Source organism: Bufo bufo, chromosome 2, assembly GCF_905171765.1.
Source record: "Bufo bufo chromosome 2, aBufBuf1.1, whole genome shotgun sequence".
Lineage (NCBI taxonomy): Eukaryota > Metazoa > Chordata > Amphibia > Anura > Bufonidae > Bufo > Bufo bufo.
Genome location: NC_053390.1, coordinates 182,766,506 through 182,785,064, shown reverse-complemented (window position 1 = coordinate 182,785,064; position 18,559 = coordinate 182,766,506). Strand labels below are relative to the sequence as shown.

At 42.7% G+C, this 18,559-nt stretch overlaps 1 protein-coding gene across 2 annotated transcripts in view; it reads left to right on the top strand.

Moving 5' to 3' along the window:
• Nucleotides 1-18,559, top strand: part of CEP120 (centrosomal protein 120) — a 128,806-nt gene that overhangs the window by 20,516 nt on the left and 89,731 nt on the right. For both annotated transcript variants that reach the window (XM_040415955.1, XM_040415954.1), the window contains exon 4: nt 16,224-16,365. In XM_040415955.1, the coding sequence (XP_040271889.1) occupies nt 16,224-16,365 (142 nt within the window). The remainder of the gene's footprint in view (nt 1-16,223; nt 16,366-18,559) is intronic.

Below are 18,559 nucleotides of genomic sequence, written 5' to 3'. Positions count from 1 at the left end.
CATGCGCACTTCGCTATACGAGGCCGCTGCCAGTAGTCTGCACGGGCGCATCAGGATATACCTAGTGCGCACGCGCGGGATCTGGATGAAGCGAGCGGTGGTTAGAGAGGCAGTGATGACGTGAGGTAGGCGGATCGCATGAAAGGGAGGGTGCCGATTTCAGCTCGGAAGGCAGCGCTGGGCACCTAAACGACATGGCTGCAGCCGGGCACCTTTCACCATGAGACGTCCCCTTGGACACATTTTGAAGTGATTGACAGGTGATATAAACCGCTTTTTTAGGAATATAGAGCCACAGGGGCATTTGATAAACTCACTTTAGGATTCTGTGTTTTACAAGGGACATCGCCATATGTTTAGCTTATAGGGCTCATTTCTGATGACAGAATCCCTTTTAAGGGTGGGTTCACATCAAGTTTAACAGACACCAAAAAATATATACAAAAGCGCAGTTCACCACACTTTTGTATGCTGCATAGTCCGGTAAAAAAAAGTGTGTGTGTGTGTGTGTATATATGTGTATGTGTGTGTGTATGTAAAAGTTTGGGCAACCTTGTTAATCGTCATGATTTTCCTGTATAAATCGTTGGTTGTTACGATAAATGTCAGTTAAATATATCATATAGGAGACACACACAGTGATATTTGAGAAGTGAAATGAAGTTTATTGGATTTACAGAAAGTGTGCTATAATTGTTTAAACACAATTAGGCAGGTGCATAAATTTGGGCACTGTTGTCATTTTATTGATTCCAAAACCTTTAGAACTAATTATTGGAACTCAAATTGGCTTGGTAAGTTCAGTGACCCCTGACCTAGATACACAGGTGAATCCAATTATGAGAAAGAGTATTTAACCACCTCCGGACCGCCTAACGCAGGATCGCGTTCCGGAGGTGGCAGCGCTGCGCACAGTCACGCATATACGCGTCATCTCGCGAGACGCGAGATTTCCTGTGAACGCGCGCACACAGGCGCGCGCGCTCACAGGAACGGAAGGTAAGAGAGTTGATCTCCAGCCTGCCAGCGGCGATCGTTCGCTGGCAGGCTGGAGATGTGTTTTTTTTAACCCCTAACAGGTATATTAGACGCTGTTTTGATAACAGCGTCTAATATACCTGCTACCTGGTCCTCTGGTGGTCCCCTTTGTTTGGATCGACCACCAGAGGACACAGGTAGCTCAGTAAAGTAGCACCAAGCACCACTACACTACACTACACCCCCCCCCCATCACTTATTAACCCCTTATTAGCCCCTGATCACCCCTAATCACCCCTGATCACCCCATATAGACTCCCTGATCACCCCCCTGTCATTGATTACCCCCCTGTCATTGATCAACCCCCTGTAAAGCTCCATTCAGACATCCGCATGATTTTTACGGATCCACTGATAGATGGATCGGATCCGCAAAACGCATCCGGACGTCTGAATGAAGCCTTACAGGGGCATGATCAATGACTGTGGTGATCACCCCATATAGACTCCCTGATCACCCCCCTGTCATTGATTACCCCCCTGTCATTGATTACCCCCCTGTAAAGCTCCATTCAGATGTCCGCATGATTTTTACGGATGCACTGATAGATGGATCGGATCCGCAAAACGCATCCGGACGTCTGAATGAAGCCTTACAGGGGCATGATAAATGACTGTGGTGATCACCCCATATAGACTCCCTGATCACCCCCCTGTAAAGCTCCATTCAGATGTCCGCATGATTTTTACGGATGCACTGATACATGGATCGGATCCGCAAAACGCATCCGGTCGTCTGAATGAAGCCTTACAGGGGCATGATCAATGACTGTGGTGATCACCCCCCTGTCATTGATTACCCCCCTGTAAAGCTCCATTCAGATGTCCGCATGATTTTTACGGATGCACTGATAGATGGATCCGATCCGCAAAACGCATCCGGACGTCTGAATGAAGCCTTACAGGGGCATGATCAATGACTGTGGTGATCACCCCATATAGACTCCCTGATCACCCCCCTGTCATTGATCACCCCCCTGTCATTGATTACCCCCCTGTAAAGCTCCATTCAGATGTCCGCATGATTTTTACGGATGCACTGATAGATGGATCGGATCCGCAAAACGCATCCGGACGTCTGAATGAAGCCTTACAGGGGCATGATCAATGACTGTGGTGATCACCCCATATAGACTCCCTGATCACCCCCCTGTCATTGATCACCCCCCTGTCATTGATTACCCCCCTGTAAAGCTCCATTCAGATGTCCGCATGATTTTTACGGATGCACTGATAGATGGATCGGATCCGCAAAACGCATCCGGACGTCTGAATGAAGCCTTACACGGGCGTGATCAATGACTGTGGTTATCACCCCATATAGACTCCCTGATCACCCCCCTGTCATTGATCACCCCCCTGTCATTTATCACCCCCCTGTCATTTATCACCCCCCTGTCATTTATCACCCCCCTGTCATTTAGCACCCCTCTGTAAGGCTCCATTCAGATATTTTTTTGGCCCAAGTTAGCAGAATTTTTATTTTTTTTTCTTACAAAGTCTCATATTCCACTAACTTGTGTCAAAAAATAAAATCTCACATGAACTCACCATACCCCTCACGGAATCCAAATGCGTAAAATTTTTTAGACATTTATATTCCAGACTTCTTCTCACGCTTTAGGGCCCCTAGAATGCCAGGGCAGTATAAATACCCCACATGTGACCCCATTTCGGAAAGAAGACACCCCCAGGTATTCCGTGAGGGGCATATTGAGTCCATGAAAGATTGAAATTTTTGTCCCAAGTTAGCGGAACGGGAGACTTTGTGAGAAAAAAATTAAAAATATCAATTTCCGCTAACTTGTGCCAAAAAAAAATAATTTCTATGAACTCGCCATGCCCCTCATTGAATACCTTGGGGTGTCTTCTTTCCAAAATGGGGTCACATGTGGGGTATTTATACTGCCCTGGCATTCTAGGGGCCCCAAAGCGTGAGAAGAAGTCTGGTATCCAAATGTCTAAAAATGCCCTCCTAAAAGGAATTTGGGCACCTTTGCGCATCTAGGCTGCAAAAAAGTGTCACACATCTGGTATCGCCGTACTCAGGAGAAGTTGGGGAATGTGTTTTGGGGTGTCATTTTACATATACCCATGCTGGGTGAGAGAAATATCTTGGTCAAATGCCAACTTTGTATAAAAAAATGGGAAAAGTTGTCTTTTGCCAAGATATTTCTCTCACCCAGCATGGGTATATGTAAAATGACACCCCAAAACACATTCCCCAACTTCTCCTGAATACGGCGATACCACATGTGTGACACTTTTTTGCAGCCTAGGTGGGCAAAGGGGCCCATATTCCAAAGAGCACCTTTAGGATTTCACAGGTCATTTACCTACTTACCACACATTAGGGCCCCTGGAAAATGCCAGGGCAGTATAACTACCCCACAAGTGACCCCATTTTGGAAAGAAGACACCCCAAGGTATTCCGTGAGGGGCATGGCGAGTTCCTAGAATTTTTTATTTTTTGTCACAAGTTAGTGGAAAATGCTTATTTTTTTTTTTTTTTTTTTTTTTTTTTCATACAAAGTCTCATATTCCACTAACTTGTGACAAAAAATAAAAACTTCCATGAACTCACTTTGCCCATCAGCGAATACCTTGGGGTCTCTTCTTTCCAAAATGGGGTCACTTGTGGGGTAGTTATACTGCCCTGGCATTCTAGGGGCCCAAATGTGTGGTAAGGAGTTTGAAATCAAATTCTGTAAAAAATGACCTGTGAAATCCGAAAGGTGCTCTTTTGAATATGGGCCGCTTTGCCCACCTCGGCTGCAAAAAAGTGTCACACATCTGGTATCTCCGTAATCGGGAGAAGTTGGGGAATGTGTTTTGGGGTGTCATTTTACATATACCCATGCTGGGTGAGAGAAATATCTTGGCAAAAGACAACTTTTCCCATTTTTTTATACAAAGTTGGCATTTGACCAAGATATTTATCTCACCCAGCATGGGTATATGTAAAAAGACACCCCAAAACACATTCCTCAACTTCTCCTGAATACAGAGATACCAGATGTGTGACACTTTTTTGCAGCCTAGGTGGGCAAAGGGGCCCACATTCCAAAGAGCACCTTTCGGATTCCACAGGTCATTTACCTACTTACCACACATTTGGGCCCCTAGAATGCCAGGGCAGTATAACTACCCCACAAGTGACCCCATTTTGGAAAGAAGAGACCCCAAGGTATTCGCTGATGGGCATAGTGAGTTCATGGAAGTTTTTATTTTTTGTCACAAGTTTGTGGAATATGAGACTTTGTATGAAAAAAAAAAAAAAAAAAAAAAAAAATCATCATTTTCCACTAACTTGTGACAAAAAATAAAAAATTCTAGGAACTCGCCATGCCCCTCACGGAATACCTTGGGGTGTCTTCTTTCCAAAATGGGGTCACTTGTGGTGTAGTTATACTGCCCTGGTATTCTAGGGGCCCAAATGTGTGGTAAGGAGTTTGAAATCAAATTCAGGAAAAAATGAGGAGTGAAATCCGAAAGGTGCTCTTTGGAATATGGGCCCCTTTGCCCACCTAGGCTGCAAAAAAGTGTCACACATCTGGTATCCCCGTACTCAGGAGAAGTTGAGGAATGTGTTTTGGGGTGTCTTTTTACATATACCCATGCTGGGTGAGATAAATATCTTGGTCAAATGACAACTTTGTATAAAAAAATGGGAAAAGTTGTCTTTTGCCAAGATATTTCTCTCACCCAGCATGGGTATATATAAAATGACACCCCAAAACACATTCCCCACCTTCTCCTGAGTACGGAGATACCAGATGTGTGACACTTTTTTGCAGCCTAGGTGGGCAAAGGGGCCCATATTCCAAAGAGCACCTTTCGGATTTCACAGGTCATTTTTTACAGAATTTGATTTCAAACTCCTTACCACACATTTGGGCCCCTAGAATGCCAGGGCAGTATAACTACCCCACAAGTGACCCCATTTTGGAAAGAAGAGACCCCAAGGTATTCGCTGATGGGCATAGTGAGTTCATAGAAGTTTTTATTTTTTGTCACAAGTTAGTGGAATATGAGACTTTGTAAGGAAAAAAAAAAAAAAAAAAAAAAAAAAAAAATCATCATTTTCCGCTAACTTGTGACAAAAAATAAAAAGTTCTATGAACTCACTATGCCCATCAGCGAATACCTTAGGGTGTGTACTTTCAGAAATGGGGTCATTTGTGGGGTGTTTGTACTGTCTGGGCATTGTAGAACCTCAGGAAACATGACAGGTGCTCAGAAAGTCAGAGCTGCTTCAAAAAGCGGAAATTCACATTTTTGTACCATAGTTTGTAAACGCTATAACTTTTACCCAAACCATTTTTTTTTTTACCCAAACATTTTTTTTTTTATCAAAGACATGTAGAACTATAAATTTAGAGCAAAATTTCTATATGGATGTCGTTTTTTTTTGCAAAATTTTACAACTGAAAGTGAAAAATGTCATTTTTTTGCAAAAAAATCGTTAAATTTCGATTAATAACAAAAAAAGTAAAAATGTCAGCAGCAATGAAATACCACCAAATGAAAGCTCTATTAGTGAGAAGAAAAGGAGGTAAAATTCATTTGGGTGGTAAGTTGCATGACCGAGCAATAAACGGTGAAAGTAGTGTAGGTCAGAAGTGTAAAAAGTGGCCTGGTCTTTCAGGGTGTTTAAGCACTGGGGGCTGAGGTGGTTAAGGGGGTCAATTGTAAGTTTCCCTCCTCTTTTAATTTTCTCTGAAGAGTAGCAACATGGGGGTCTCAAAACAACTCTCAAATGACCTGAAGACAAAGATTGTTCACCATCATAGTTTAGGGGAAGGATACAGAAAGCTGTCTCAGAGATTTCAGCTGTCTGTTTCCACAGTTAGGAACATATTGAGGAAATAGAAGACCACAGGCTCAGTTCAAGTTAAGGCTCGAAGTGGCAGACCAAGAAAAATCTCGGATAGACAGAAGCGACGAATGGTGAGAACAGTCAGAGTCAACCCACAGACCAGCACCAAAGACCTACAACATCATCTTGCTGCAGATGGAGTCACTGTGCATCGTTCAACCATTCGGCGCACTTTACACAAGGAGATGCTGTATGCGAGAGTGATGCAGAGGAAGCCTTTTCTCCGCTTGAGGTGGGCTAAAGCACATTTGGACAAGCCAGCTTCATTTTGGAATAAGGTGCTGTGGACTGATGAAACTAAAATTGAGTTATTTGGCCATAACAAGGGGCGTTATGCATGGAGGAAAAAGAACACAGCATTCCAAGAAAAACACCTGCTACCTACAGTAAAATATGGTGATGGTTCCATCATGCTGTGGGGCTGTGTGGCCAGTGCAGGGACTGGGAATCTTGTCAAAGTTGAGGGACGCATGGATTCCACTCAGTATCAGCAGATTCTGGAGACCAATGTCCAGGAATCAGTGACAAAGCTGAAGCCGCGCCGGGGCTGGATCTTTCAACAAGACAATGACCCTAAACACTGCTCAAAATCCACTAAGGCATTTCTGCAGAGGAACAAGTACAACGTTCTGGAATGGCCATCTCAGTCCCCAGACCTGAATATAATTGAAAATCTGTGGTGTGACTTAAAGAGAGCTGTCCATGCTCGGAAGCCATCAAACCTGAATGAACTAAAGAGGTTTTGTAAAGAGGAATGGTCCAAAATACCTTCAACCAGAATCCAGACTCTCATTGGAACCTACAGGAAGCGTTTAGAGGCTGTAATTTCTGCAAAAGGAGGATCTACTAAATATTGATTTCATTTCTTTTTTGTGGTGCCCAAATTTATGCACCTGCCTAATTTTGTTTAAACAATTATAGCACACTTTCTGTAAATCCAATAAACTTCATTTCACTTCTCAAATATCACTGTGTGTGTCTCCTATATGATAAATTTAACTGACATTTTTTATCGTAACAACCAATGATTTATACAGGAAAATCATCCCACTGTGTGTGTATATGTGTGTGTGTGTATATATATATATATATATATATATATATATATCTATCTATCTATCTCAGGGCTCCAGATGGCGACCAAAATGGTCGCCAATGCGACTTGGAATTGCAAAATGGCGACAAGACTTTGTAGTCTTGTCGCCATTTGCGCCTAAACCCTCCGCTGCTCTGCCTCTAAGAAAAAAAGGCTTTCATCCAGCAGAGACACGCTGCAGCCGTCTGCTGGATGAAGATCCGCTCGCTCACACTACTCGGCATAGAGGGTGGGCGTGGCTTGGGTTCCCGCATCTTGTGCTTCCGCTTCCAGCAGTCTGCTTCTGAATTCACAAGTCTGTGAGATCCCGGCCCGGAGTCCTGCTGAGTGCAGGAGCGCACGGCGTCATTGGTTGCTATGACGCCGTGCGCTTCCTGCTGCCGCCGCAGTACGGTGATACACTGGTATAGATCATACCAGTGTATCACTGTACTGCGGCGGCAGCAGGAAGCGCACGGCGTCATAGCAACCAATGACGGCGTGCGCTCCTGCACTCAGCAGGACTCCGGGCCGGGATCTCACAGACTTGTGAATTCAGCACTCCTGCATCGCAAATCCCGTCAAGCTCCCAGCAGACCTTGGGTTCCCACTGGTCACTGGTCTCTACTTAATGGTCCAGTCTCCACAAGCAGGAAATGCCAGACGCCTGCTCAGCCAATCACTAGCGCTATACTTTTCTCGGCCAGTGATTGACTGAGCTGCCGAGACCAGTGGAGATCCATTAAGCATTGAAATAGGAGTGGCAGGGGATCAGTGGTGGTGAGTATTGATTCTTTTTAAACCACCCTGAGCACTGTACTAAAAATTTTGCCTCCCCTGTCAACTCCTTTTAATATTTTTCCAAATCGGCACTAAATGACATATGTACAGTTGCTGTCTGATTTCTAGTGTGTTCCTGGTTTAAGCTGTCCATGCACTAATTATTGACAGCCTTGACACCTTCTTTTTTTTTTTTTTTTTTTTTTCTGGCACCTATAACAGGAGTTAGATTGCTGTGTTAGATTATTTTCAGTCATTGCAGGTGCTGATGGCCTAGTAAAAAAGTAAATTAAAAGCTCATGGTACGGTACTGTTCACAGACCTGCCTCATTGGGCATGTACCAGCTGACTTCATCAACATGCACTGCTTAAAGGGGTTATTGTGTCCTCTCAGACTTAGGCCTCTTGCACACGACCGTATGCATTTTGCGGTCTGCAAAAAATGGTTCTGCATAAAATACGGATGACGTCCGTGTGCATTCTGTATTTTGCGGAACGGAACAGCTGGCCCCTAATAGAACAGTCCTATCCTTGTCCGTAATGCGGACAATAATAGGACATGTTCTATTTTTTTTTGCGGAACAGAAGTACGGACATACGGAAACAGAATGCACACAGAGTAACTTACGTTTATTTTGCGGACCCATTGAAATGAATGGTTCCGTATACGGCCCGCAAAAAAAAAAACAAGCGGAATGGACATGGAAAGAATATACACGTTCGTGTGCATGAGGCTTTAGATGGCTTATATGCTCCTAAGCATCCCAGCTATATTATATATATTTTAAATTTGGCGACTAAAAATTTCATTTGGCTCCTAAATTTTTCAGGTTAGGAGCCAATGGCTCCTTCATATTTTTATTTTTTTTGTCTGGAGCACTGTATATGTGTAATAAATATATATATATATATATATATATATATATATATATATATATTACAGTATCTCACAAAAGTGAGTCCGCCCCTCACATTTTTGTAAATATTTTATTATATCTTTTCACGGGACAACACTAAAGATCCGACACTTTGATACAATGTAAAGTAGTTAGTCTACAGCTTGTATAACAGTGTAAATTTGGTGTGCCCTCAAAATAACTCAACACAGAGCCATTATTGTCTAAACCGCTGGCAACAAAAGTGAGTACACCCCTAAGTGAAAATGGCCAAATTGTGCCCAAAGTGTCAATATTTTGTGGCCACCATTAGGCATGGAGTTCACTAGAGCTTCACAGGTTGCCACTGGAATCCTCTTGCACTCCTCAATGACAACATCACTGAGCTGGTGGTTGTTAGAGACCTTGTGCTCCTCAACCTTCCGTTTGAGGATGCCCCACAGGTGCTCAATAGAGTATAGGTCTGGAGACATGCTTGGCCAGTCCAGCACCTTTTACCCTCAGTTTCTTTAGCATGGCAGTGGTCCTCTTGGAGGTGTGTTTGGGGTCGTTATCATGTTGGAATACTGCCCTGCGGCCCAGTTACTGAAGGGAGGGGATCATGCTCTGCTACAGTATGTCATAGGACATGCTGACATTCATGGTTTTCCCCTCCCCTCCATGACTGCACTTTACTTGGAGATTATCCTCCTCCTCCAGCCAGACAGGGACAGAAAGGTTCAAAAGGGCCCGCCTCCTCACTTATCTTCTGTGTCTAACTGTCCCTGCCAGGCGGAGGATAGGAGCTCTCTTTGCACTCCGGTCGGGAGCCTTTGGCAAGTAAGTCCGTTCCATGGAGTGCCTGCCGCGGTCCTTTTTGTAAAAACTCTCGCGCGCCAGCGCGTAGTGGCAGGGTGCGGCATCCGGACACTCGAAGGAGCACTTCCGAGTTCTAGGCCGTCCGCTGCCCGAGATTCTCGGCTCTGGCGGGTGACTTCATCCGGGGGCCTAATAGGGGTGGCTTGAAGAGTTGCCGTCCTGGATGACGTCAGAGGTCCTGGGGAGACTTCCTGCCATACGTTTTTTTTTTTTTTAAACTGGCGCCCTGGTCAAGTCGTATGTCGGCCTCTGACCGGAGAAGTTACAAGCATTTCTGCAGCCTCGGCCATCCACACACATGGATCCGGAGGAAGCTATGGACCAACCTGTAGCAGTGAGTAACATCCAGGTTGTGAGTATGGATGCTGCTTGCACATGCTGTTAATAGGCCTTTCTCATCTTTTCCCTTTTTGTATGGAAGAGTGACAAAGACATTTCTGCGAAACCTAAAATAGCGCTAAAATCTAAAATTCTTAGATGTCGCGTATGTTCTGTTAAACTCCCCGAAAATCATGCTAAAAAACTTTGTGAAAAGTGCATTGATAACATTGTCAGGGAGGAAGTCCCGTCTTTAAGACAGGAACTGTAGGGTCTGATTAAGCAAGAAATAAAGTCCGCTTTTTCAGGTTTTTTTGCAGCCGCTAGCGTACCATCAACATCAAAACAGGGGTCCAGGAAAAAAATCGCCCTTAGGCCTCATGCACACGACCGTTGTTGGGTTCAGTGTCCGTTGTTCCGTTTTCCGTGATTTTCTGCGGACCCATTTGACTTTCAATGGGTCCGTTGAAAACTCGGAAAATGCACTGTTTGTCATCCGCGTCCGTGATCCGTCTTTCCAGTCCGTCAAAAAAATAAGACCTGTCCTATATTTTTGACGGACAATGGTTCGCGGACCCATTCAAGTCAATGGGTCCGTGAAAAAACATGGAGGCACACAAGATTGTAATCCGCGTCCGTGATCCGTGTCCGTTTTTTTCCTATCATTTTCAAGGCAAACTTGACTTAGATTTTGTTTTCACTTTTCTTGTCTGGTGATCCTCCAAAAATCAAGGAAGACACACGGAAACGGATCACGGAACAACAGAACCCCGTTTTGCGGATCGTGAAAAAATACTGTCGTGTGCATGAGGCCTTAAAAACCTCTACATCTTCTTCTTCCGATAACGATGAGAGTAGTAGTAATTCTGACTCTGATGGCGATTTTAAAAATTACCTTTTTTCATCTGACGATATAAACGATCTATTAAAAGCGGTCAGGGATACCATGGAAATTGAAGAAGAAAAAATACATAGATCCGCCCAGGATAGAATGTTTTCAGTATTAGAAACCAAGAAAAAAAAGGGTATTTCCGGTACACAAAAATCTGCAGTCTCTTATTTTGAGGGAGTGGAAAAATCCAGACAGGAAAGTTTTCCTACCCAGAACAATTAGAAAAAGGCTCCCCTTCGACGAAGAAGAATTATCCCTGTTCTTAAATTGTCCTAAAATTGATGTATCACTCTCCAATCTGGCTAAGGGTTCTTCCTTACCGTTTAATGATACGGGGTCATTACGTGACCCTATGGATAAAAAGGTGGATGCTAACCTTAGAAGAACCTGGGATGCGGCCGCGGCTTTGTTTAAACCTAATATCGCGGCCACATTCGTAGCTAGATCACTAAAAAGTTGGCTGGTACAACTGGAAGCATTACTAAAATCCAATACCCCATACGAAAACTTTGCGGACTCCTTCCCTCTTATTAAAAGCCGTAGATTTTTTGTCAGACACAACAGCGGATTCCGTTAGGCTGACCGCAAGAGCTACGGCCCTAGCTAACAACTCTAGAAGGGCACTTTGGTTAAAAGCTTGGTCTGGAGACACAGGCTCCAAGGCAAAATTATGCAACATCCCGTTTTATGGTAATCTTCTCTTTGGTCAGGACTTAGATAAAATTCTAGAGAAAGCCTCTGATTCCAAAAAGAGTTTCCCGGAGGATAAAAAGAAAAGGAAAACTCCTTTTTTTCTGTCCCCAAAAAAAGGGTAGTTTTCAAAACAAAAGGAGTAAAACAGAAAACTGGAGATGGGGAAAACAGAAAGGAAAGGGTTTTATGTTCTCTCCCCGTTCTGAGGAATCTTCCCAAAAATGACGCCATAGCCCCAGTGGGGGGGGGGGGGGAGACTGGGAAAATTCGTGGACTGCTGGGAAAAATATTCATGCAGCCGCTGGTTATTAAATACCCTCCACGAAGGGTACAGTATAACCTTTGTCAAAAGTCCCCCCACTCTATTTCTTCAGACTCCTCCAGTTCAAAGCTCGGAACATTTTCAGCTTTGCATGGAGCAAGAAATCGAACTGCTAGTTCAGATTAACGTTCTTGTTCTGGTACCGACGAATCAAGTCTGTCTGGGCTGTTATTCCAGGGTTCTTTTTTTGCTAAGAAAGCCGAACGGGAAAATGCATCTTATCATAAATATGAAAATGCTGAACAAGTCCATAAAGTACAAAAAATTCAAGATGGAATCTATAAAAACCACGGTCAAAGTTTTACAATAAGGGGTGTTTATAGCATCCATAGATTTTAAAAGATGCGTATTTTGACGTACCCATTCATCCAGAGTCACAACAATTTCTGAGAATAGCGGTGTGGGTCCAAGGGCATCTAAAACATTTCCAGTTTCAAGCACTGCCGTTTGGGATAACTGCCCCCAGGCTTTTTACGAAAATTATGCTATAGATGATAACCCCTCTGAGAAAGGAGAAAGTAATGATAGTTCCATACCTGGATGACCTTTTGATAGTGGGGGACTCCCAGAAAGACCTAGAAACCAATCTATCCCAAACGATAGACAGACTGGAGGAACTGGGTTGGATTTTAAATTGGGAGAAGTCTCACATAGTTCCCACGCAAAAAAGTATTTTGGGGAATTCTCATAGACTCAGTGAGCCAAAAATGCTTTTTACCAGTAGAGAAGGTCACAAAAATCCAATCCCAAGTAAAACAATACTTAAAGCAAAAATCCCACACCATAAGGCAAACAACGGCCCTAATAGGGTCTTTTACAGCTTGCATCCCGGCAGTGAAGTGGGCGCAAATACATTCCCGTCCTCTTCAGAGATTTATGTTAAAAAAATGGAACCAGAAACAGGATTCCCTAGACAGACTAATAGCGATTCCGGATCACATTCTGTCCTCACTAAAATGGTGGGAATTAAATTCAAACCTGCAGAAGGGAGTACCGTGGATAGTGAGAAATCAGTTGATCCTCACCACGGATGCCAGTCTCTGGGGCTGGGGAGCGCATCTCCAAGCATTGTTGGCCCAAGGGTAGTGGTCCCAATCCCAGAAAAAATACTCGTCAAATCACCGGGAACTTCTGACGGTGTGGGGGGCTTTAAGTTACTTCTCAGAGAAGCTAAAAGGTTCCAATGTACAAATAAGATCCGACAAGACGGTTGTAGCGTATATAAACCACCAGGGAGGAACGAAAGGCGAGCGACTACAAGCCCTAACAACAAAATTTTCTTGTGGGCAGAGGAGAATATCCTCTCCCTATCAGCGTTTTTTTTTTTTAAAGGGGACACAAAACATCCAAGCGGATTTCCTCAGCCGCAGGAAATTAGATCCGGGGGAGTGGAGTTTAAAATAGGAAATTTTTCAAGCTTTAACACAAAAATGGGGTCTTCCCCAGATAGACTTATTTGCAAACAAGATAAATGCGAAATTACCAACTTATTTTTCCCTAAATCCAAGGGATCCGAGGAGTGCAGGGACGGATGCACTGGCTCTTCCTTGGAAATTCCAACTGGCATATTGCTTCCCACATCTGCCTCTGATTCCAAGGGTACTCAGAAAAATAAAAGAAGAGAGGACCAATGTAATTCTAATTGTACCCAATTGGCCGAGAAGATCTTGGTTTCCTCTCCTAGCAAAAATGTCCACGGAGGAATCATGGATTCTACCCTGGTCAGAAGGACCGGTTCTTCACCCAAAGACGCAAAGTCTGCACCTCTCGGCTTGGATCCTGAAAGGGCAGTCTTAAAATCTAAGGGTCTATCGGACAGAGTAATCGATACCATGCTAGCCAGCAAAAAAGAAGTCACAAATAGAATTTACCGTAAAATCTGGAACAGATATTTTTCCTGGTGTTCAGAAAATCCTTCTAACTCAGCGGGAAGTATTTAGTCTATTCTAGACTTTCTCCAAGAAGGCTTTAATAAGGGTTTAAAACCTAGCACTCTTAGAGTACAAATTTCAGCATTAAGCGCCTATTTAGATGAAAAAATAGCATCTAATCCATGGATCATTCACTTTATGAAGGGAACAGACAGGCTCAGACCCAGAAGTAGACCTCTGGTCGCTTCGTGGGATTTAAACACTGTTCTTTCCGGTCTCCCTAAACCCCCTTTTGAACCCTTGGAATCAGCAAATATCAGATATCTGACCCTTAAAACAGTATTCCTAGTTGCCTTTACTTCTGCACGTAGGGTTAATGAGATACAGGCCTTCTCAGTTAATAAACCCTTCATGATTATCAGGGATGATAGAATAGTCCTGAGATTTGACGATTCCTTTCTGTCTAAGGTGGTCTCTGAGTTCAATAGGATGGAGGAGGTGGTTCTTCCTTAATTTTGTGAAAATCCCAGATCTAAGAAAGAAGAAGTCTTTCACACTTTGGATGTCAGAAGGTGTGTTCTGAAGTATATATCGGAAACTAAAAATCTAATAACCTCTTTATCCAATTCTTAGGGGGTAGGAAAGGATTAAAAGCGTCCAAACCTTCTATTGCACGCTGGCTAAAATCGGCCATCTCAGAAGCCTACATAGCAATAGGAGAACGACCCCCGGTAAAAATCAAAGCTCATTCTACAAGGGCAGTATCGACTTCATGGGCAGAAGAAGCATCCGCTTCCTTGGATCAAATCTGTAGGGCTGCAACCTGGTCGAGTCCTCATACCTTTGTAAAACACTATAGGATAGATATTGATTCTAAAAGAGACCTATCCTATGGTAGGAAAGTTTTACATGCAGTTATCCCTCCCTAATTCATTAATGTGTTAGCTCTCCAAGTAAGGTGCCGTCATGGAGGGGAAAAGTTGAATTAGTCTTACCGGTAATTCCTTTTTTGCGAATCCTCCATGACGGCACTGCTTAAAAATAAAATAAAAAGAGACTAGTTATGAAATGAAATAATTGGTCTAGAGTTATATGTATGCGATTTAATATGTATAACAAAGAATAGTTAAGTCACTGGTGAAGGTGAGTGTGTAAGTTTAGGGCCTGTCAAGTCCAGAAGACACTGAAGATAAGTGAGGAGGCGGGCCCTTTTGAACCTTCCTGGCTGGAGGAGGAGGATAATCTCCAAGTAAGGTGCCGTCATGGAGGATTCGTGAAAAAGGAATTACCGATAAGACTAATTCAACTTTCCTTAATGAACTGTAGCTCCCCACAGCCGGCAGCACTCATGCAGACCCAAACCATGACACTCCCACCACAATGCTTAAGTGTAGGCAAGACACACTTGTCTTTGTACTCCTCACCTGATTTGCCATGACACACACTTGAGCCCTGATCTCAACGTCATCAAGTCTGTCTGGGATTGCATGGAGACACAGAAGGTTTTGAGCAAGTCTACATCCACAACTAGGAAGATCTGTGATTACTTCTCTAAGATGTCTGAAACAACCTCTCTTCCGAGTTCCTTCATCAACTGTGCTACTTTGAAGGCAAAGGGCGGTCACACCCATTATAGATTTGATTTAGATTTCTCTTTGCTCGTTGACTTTTCGTTTTGTTCATTGATAAAAATAAACTACTAACACTTCTATTTTTGAAAGCATTTTTCCCACACCCTCTTAAAACTTTTGCTCAGTACTGTAAGTTGCCTATGATTTTTGTTAGAAGAACAGAAAAACCCAAATTACAGTGTCTAATCTGTCTCATGATGGGCATATAATGGTTGCCATAATTTTACTATAGAAATAAGTAGCATTATGCAGATTTTTTTTTTTTTTAGCTTTTTGACAATCTGTGAAGGAAGCTTTAACTGGATGTGAACATGCCCTGAGGTGAATCTTTTATATGTGATCTGCAACACGTTTTAGCTAAATGTCAAATACTGGATCTTATTCTGGATCTACTACATTAATTATTATTTTCTATTTTTGTATCTGCTCACACCTCCCTGGTTTAGGTAATTTCTATCAGCTGTAGTTGCTTTTTGATGGTCAGAGTGGCATAGCATGCTACAATATTGTATTGAGCTAAAGAAACTATAAGCCTGTGGAGTCATAACTGATCAATAATTTACAGCATGGCTTCTATAACTAATCAGAAATCACAAATTGTAGCATATTATAAATAACCGTATACAGATTTATGTGCACAAACCCTTTTTATGCTAATTTGCCTTGTATACACGACCGTATTTTGCCTCTGTGTCTGATCCGCATTTTTTGCCGATTGTAAACATACCAATTCGTTTCTATGGGCCTGCGGGGAAAAAAAGTGGAAAGCACATGGATGTCATCCATGTGCTGTCAGCATCCGTACGTCTGTTCCGCAAATTATAGAGCATGTCCTGTTCTTGTCTGTATTGCGGACAAGAATAGTTATTTGTAGTTATGGGAGTGAGAAAAATGCAGACTGCACACAGATGCACATTTATGTTCTGGTTATTTCCATCGTTTATAAGGTTTATTCATTTATATTTTTTAGGCTCCAAAATGGTATTCTTTATTGAGCAGTAAGTACACAAAGTTTAAACCAGAAGTGCAGCTTAATATTTCTCTGGAAACTGACACCAAACCTGCTGTAGATGCCTTCAAAGCCAAGGAAGCTCCACCACGGAGCAGTAAAGGTGAGAAGAATACAACATTACATACATGTACAAAGCCTAGACACTAGAAAACTCCAAGGTCTAACACTACGAGCCTCAGGACGAGTGCTGACTGCTCCCATGTGGTGCCCAGGTTCAGGAAATGAGCACCAGCCTTTGAATTTATAAACCATAATTGGGTAGTTGTCTACAAGGAGATATTTCAAGCAGTTGTGTAGACTGCTTAATTCTTGATCTTTCTTTCTTTTGGTTGTTGTCAATAATGTCAATTATTTAACTGGATTCTTGGTATAGATTTCCTGCAGTATACATGCAATGAGCTGTTCTACATCTGGTCTACTGCCCTTTTTGTTATACAGTCTACCCCAGGCAAGCAGAAAAAAAATAACAAATAAAAAGCTGTTTTAGATTTTCCACTGTGAGCAGGGATTCAGTGCCTATGAATCCACTTCCATTTCGTACAGTAGTAATACTCAAATTTCTATAATTTGCTAATTTAATGTTCCTGTTATTGCCTCAGCCCTCACAGCTAATTGACAGAGAGGACCCATGTGGATGCATCTTACAGATGCACTAACGCGAAGGGGTATTGCCATCTCAGCCATTCATAGTTGACATTGGAGTACCCCTCGTATGTGGGGGCCAGAGGTGGCCAGATGGTTGCCCTGGGTATCGAGTGCATAGGTTAAATCAGTTAAAAAATAAATAAATCTCCAAAGCCTTTTAAAGGTGGTGGTCAGCTTTTTGATATTGATGACTTATCTGGCAGTTTTTCTTTAAATATGGAGGATGAAGTCTAGATTTCTACAGTTTATTCTTGAGAAGGAGCACAGAGCACAGGAGCTCAGCACCACAACATTAGATTGTTTTAGGCGCTGGTCAGTTTCAAACAGATATTATGCAGGTAAATTTGTCCAGACATAGCAAACTTACAGGGGTATTCTCATCTCAACCTATCATGGCTAAAATTGAAATACTTGCAGTTTGTGGCAGCCAGAAGTGACCGGGGTTTTTGAAGCAGCCAAAAAGGTTGTGCTACGCTGTTTGAGTAACTCCTGTAGACGTGGATGGAAGTTACTGTTTGCATAATCCTGGCCACTTCTGGCTGCCGCATATGGCAGGTATTACAATCTTAGCCATGATTGTTGGAGATGGGACTACTTCTTTAAATGATACAAATTCAATAAAAGATTTGCTCACGGAATATTACACAATTAGTGACTCACATTTACAGAAGGCAGTGCGCCTAGACACTGATGTGAACAGTGCCAACATTTGCCGCAATTTGGACCAATTTGAAACAGCTAGATTCTTGAAAAATTCTCTGCACCTAGCACAACAAAGGCCATACCTTACCAGGAAAGGGTTTGGCTTGATGGGAAAGAGGTGTGGCTCAATATAAAACATTTAACTACAAAATTGCGCTTCAATTCTGGTGTAAAATTCTGTCTCAGACTAAGCCAAGCAATAGTTGTTATATTGTTAGAGAAAAGGGTCTATCCTTGGACCCCATTCATCATCCAGCCTGAGCCTTTGTGATATATCTGGTGCAGGTCTAGACGGCCTAAGTTTAGTTGTACGCCATCTACAGGGTAGTAAATCTGTTCCACTGACTGTAGAACAGTGACCTTAGATATTTAATCCTAAATTGACACTTCGGTACCAGCTTCAGGAGCATGTATCGACGCTTTTGACTTAAGTGTTATATTCTAATATATTCCTATGGAATGTTTAAATTATTTATTAACCTGTTTGCTACCAGCGCCGTACATGTACAGTGCTGGAGCAATGGGTAAACATGGCGTCCGCTCGCGCGTGCAGTAAGAGTCATGGCCAGCAGGTCTCTGCTGTTTCAAACAGCAGAGACCCACAGCTAATGACCACGACCGTCAATAATGCTTGCGCTTCTGGGATTCTTACTTGCATCCTCTGCGGCCAATAAGGATGCCGGTAATTTAATTAAATACCCTGGGTCTCTCTGAAGAGACCCAGGGTATTGAAGCTGCAATTCTTAGTTTGGCCAGCAAGTGGCCAACATAAGAAATTAGTAATTCTGACCCATGATTGTTCAGAATAAAAAAAATTGATTTTTGTAGGCTCAAATATGCTTCAAAATAAATAAATATATATAAAATTTAAATAAAAATTAAATATTAAATCACCCCCACCCTTACCGTAGAATAAAAAAATTATTACATAAATAACATTAAATATA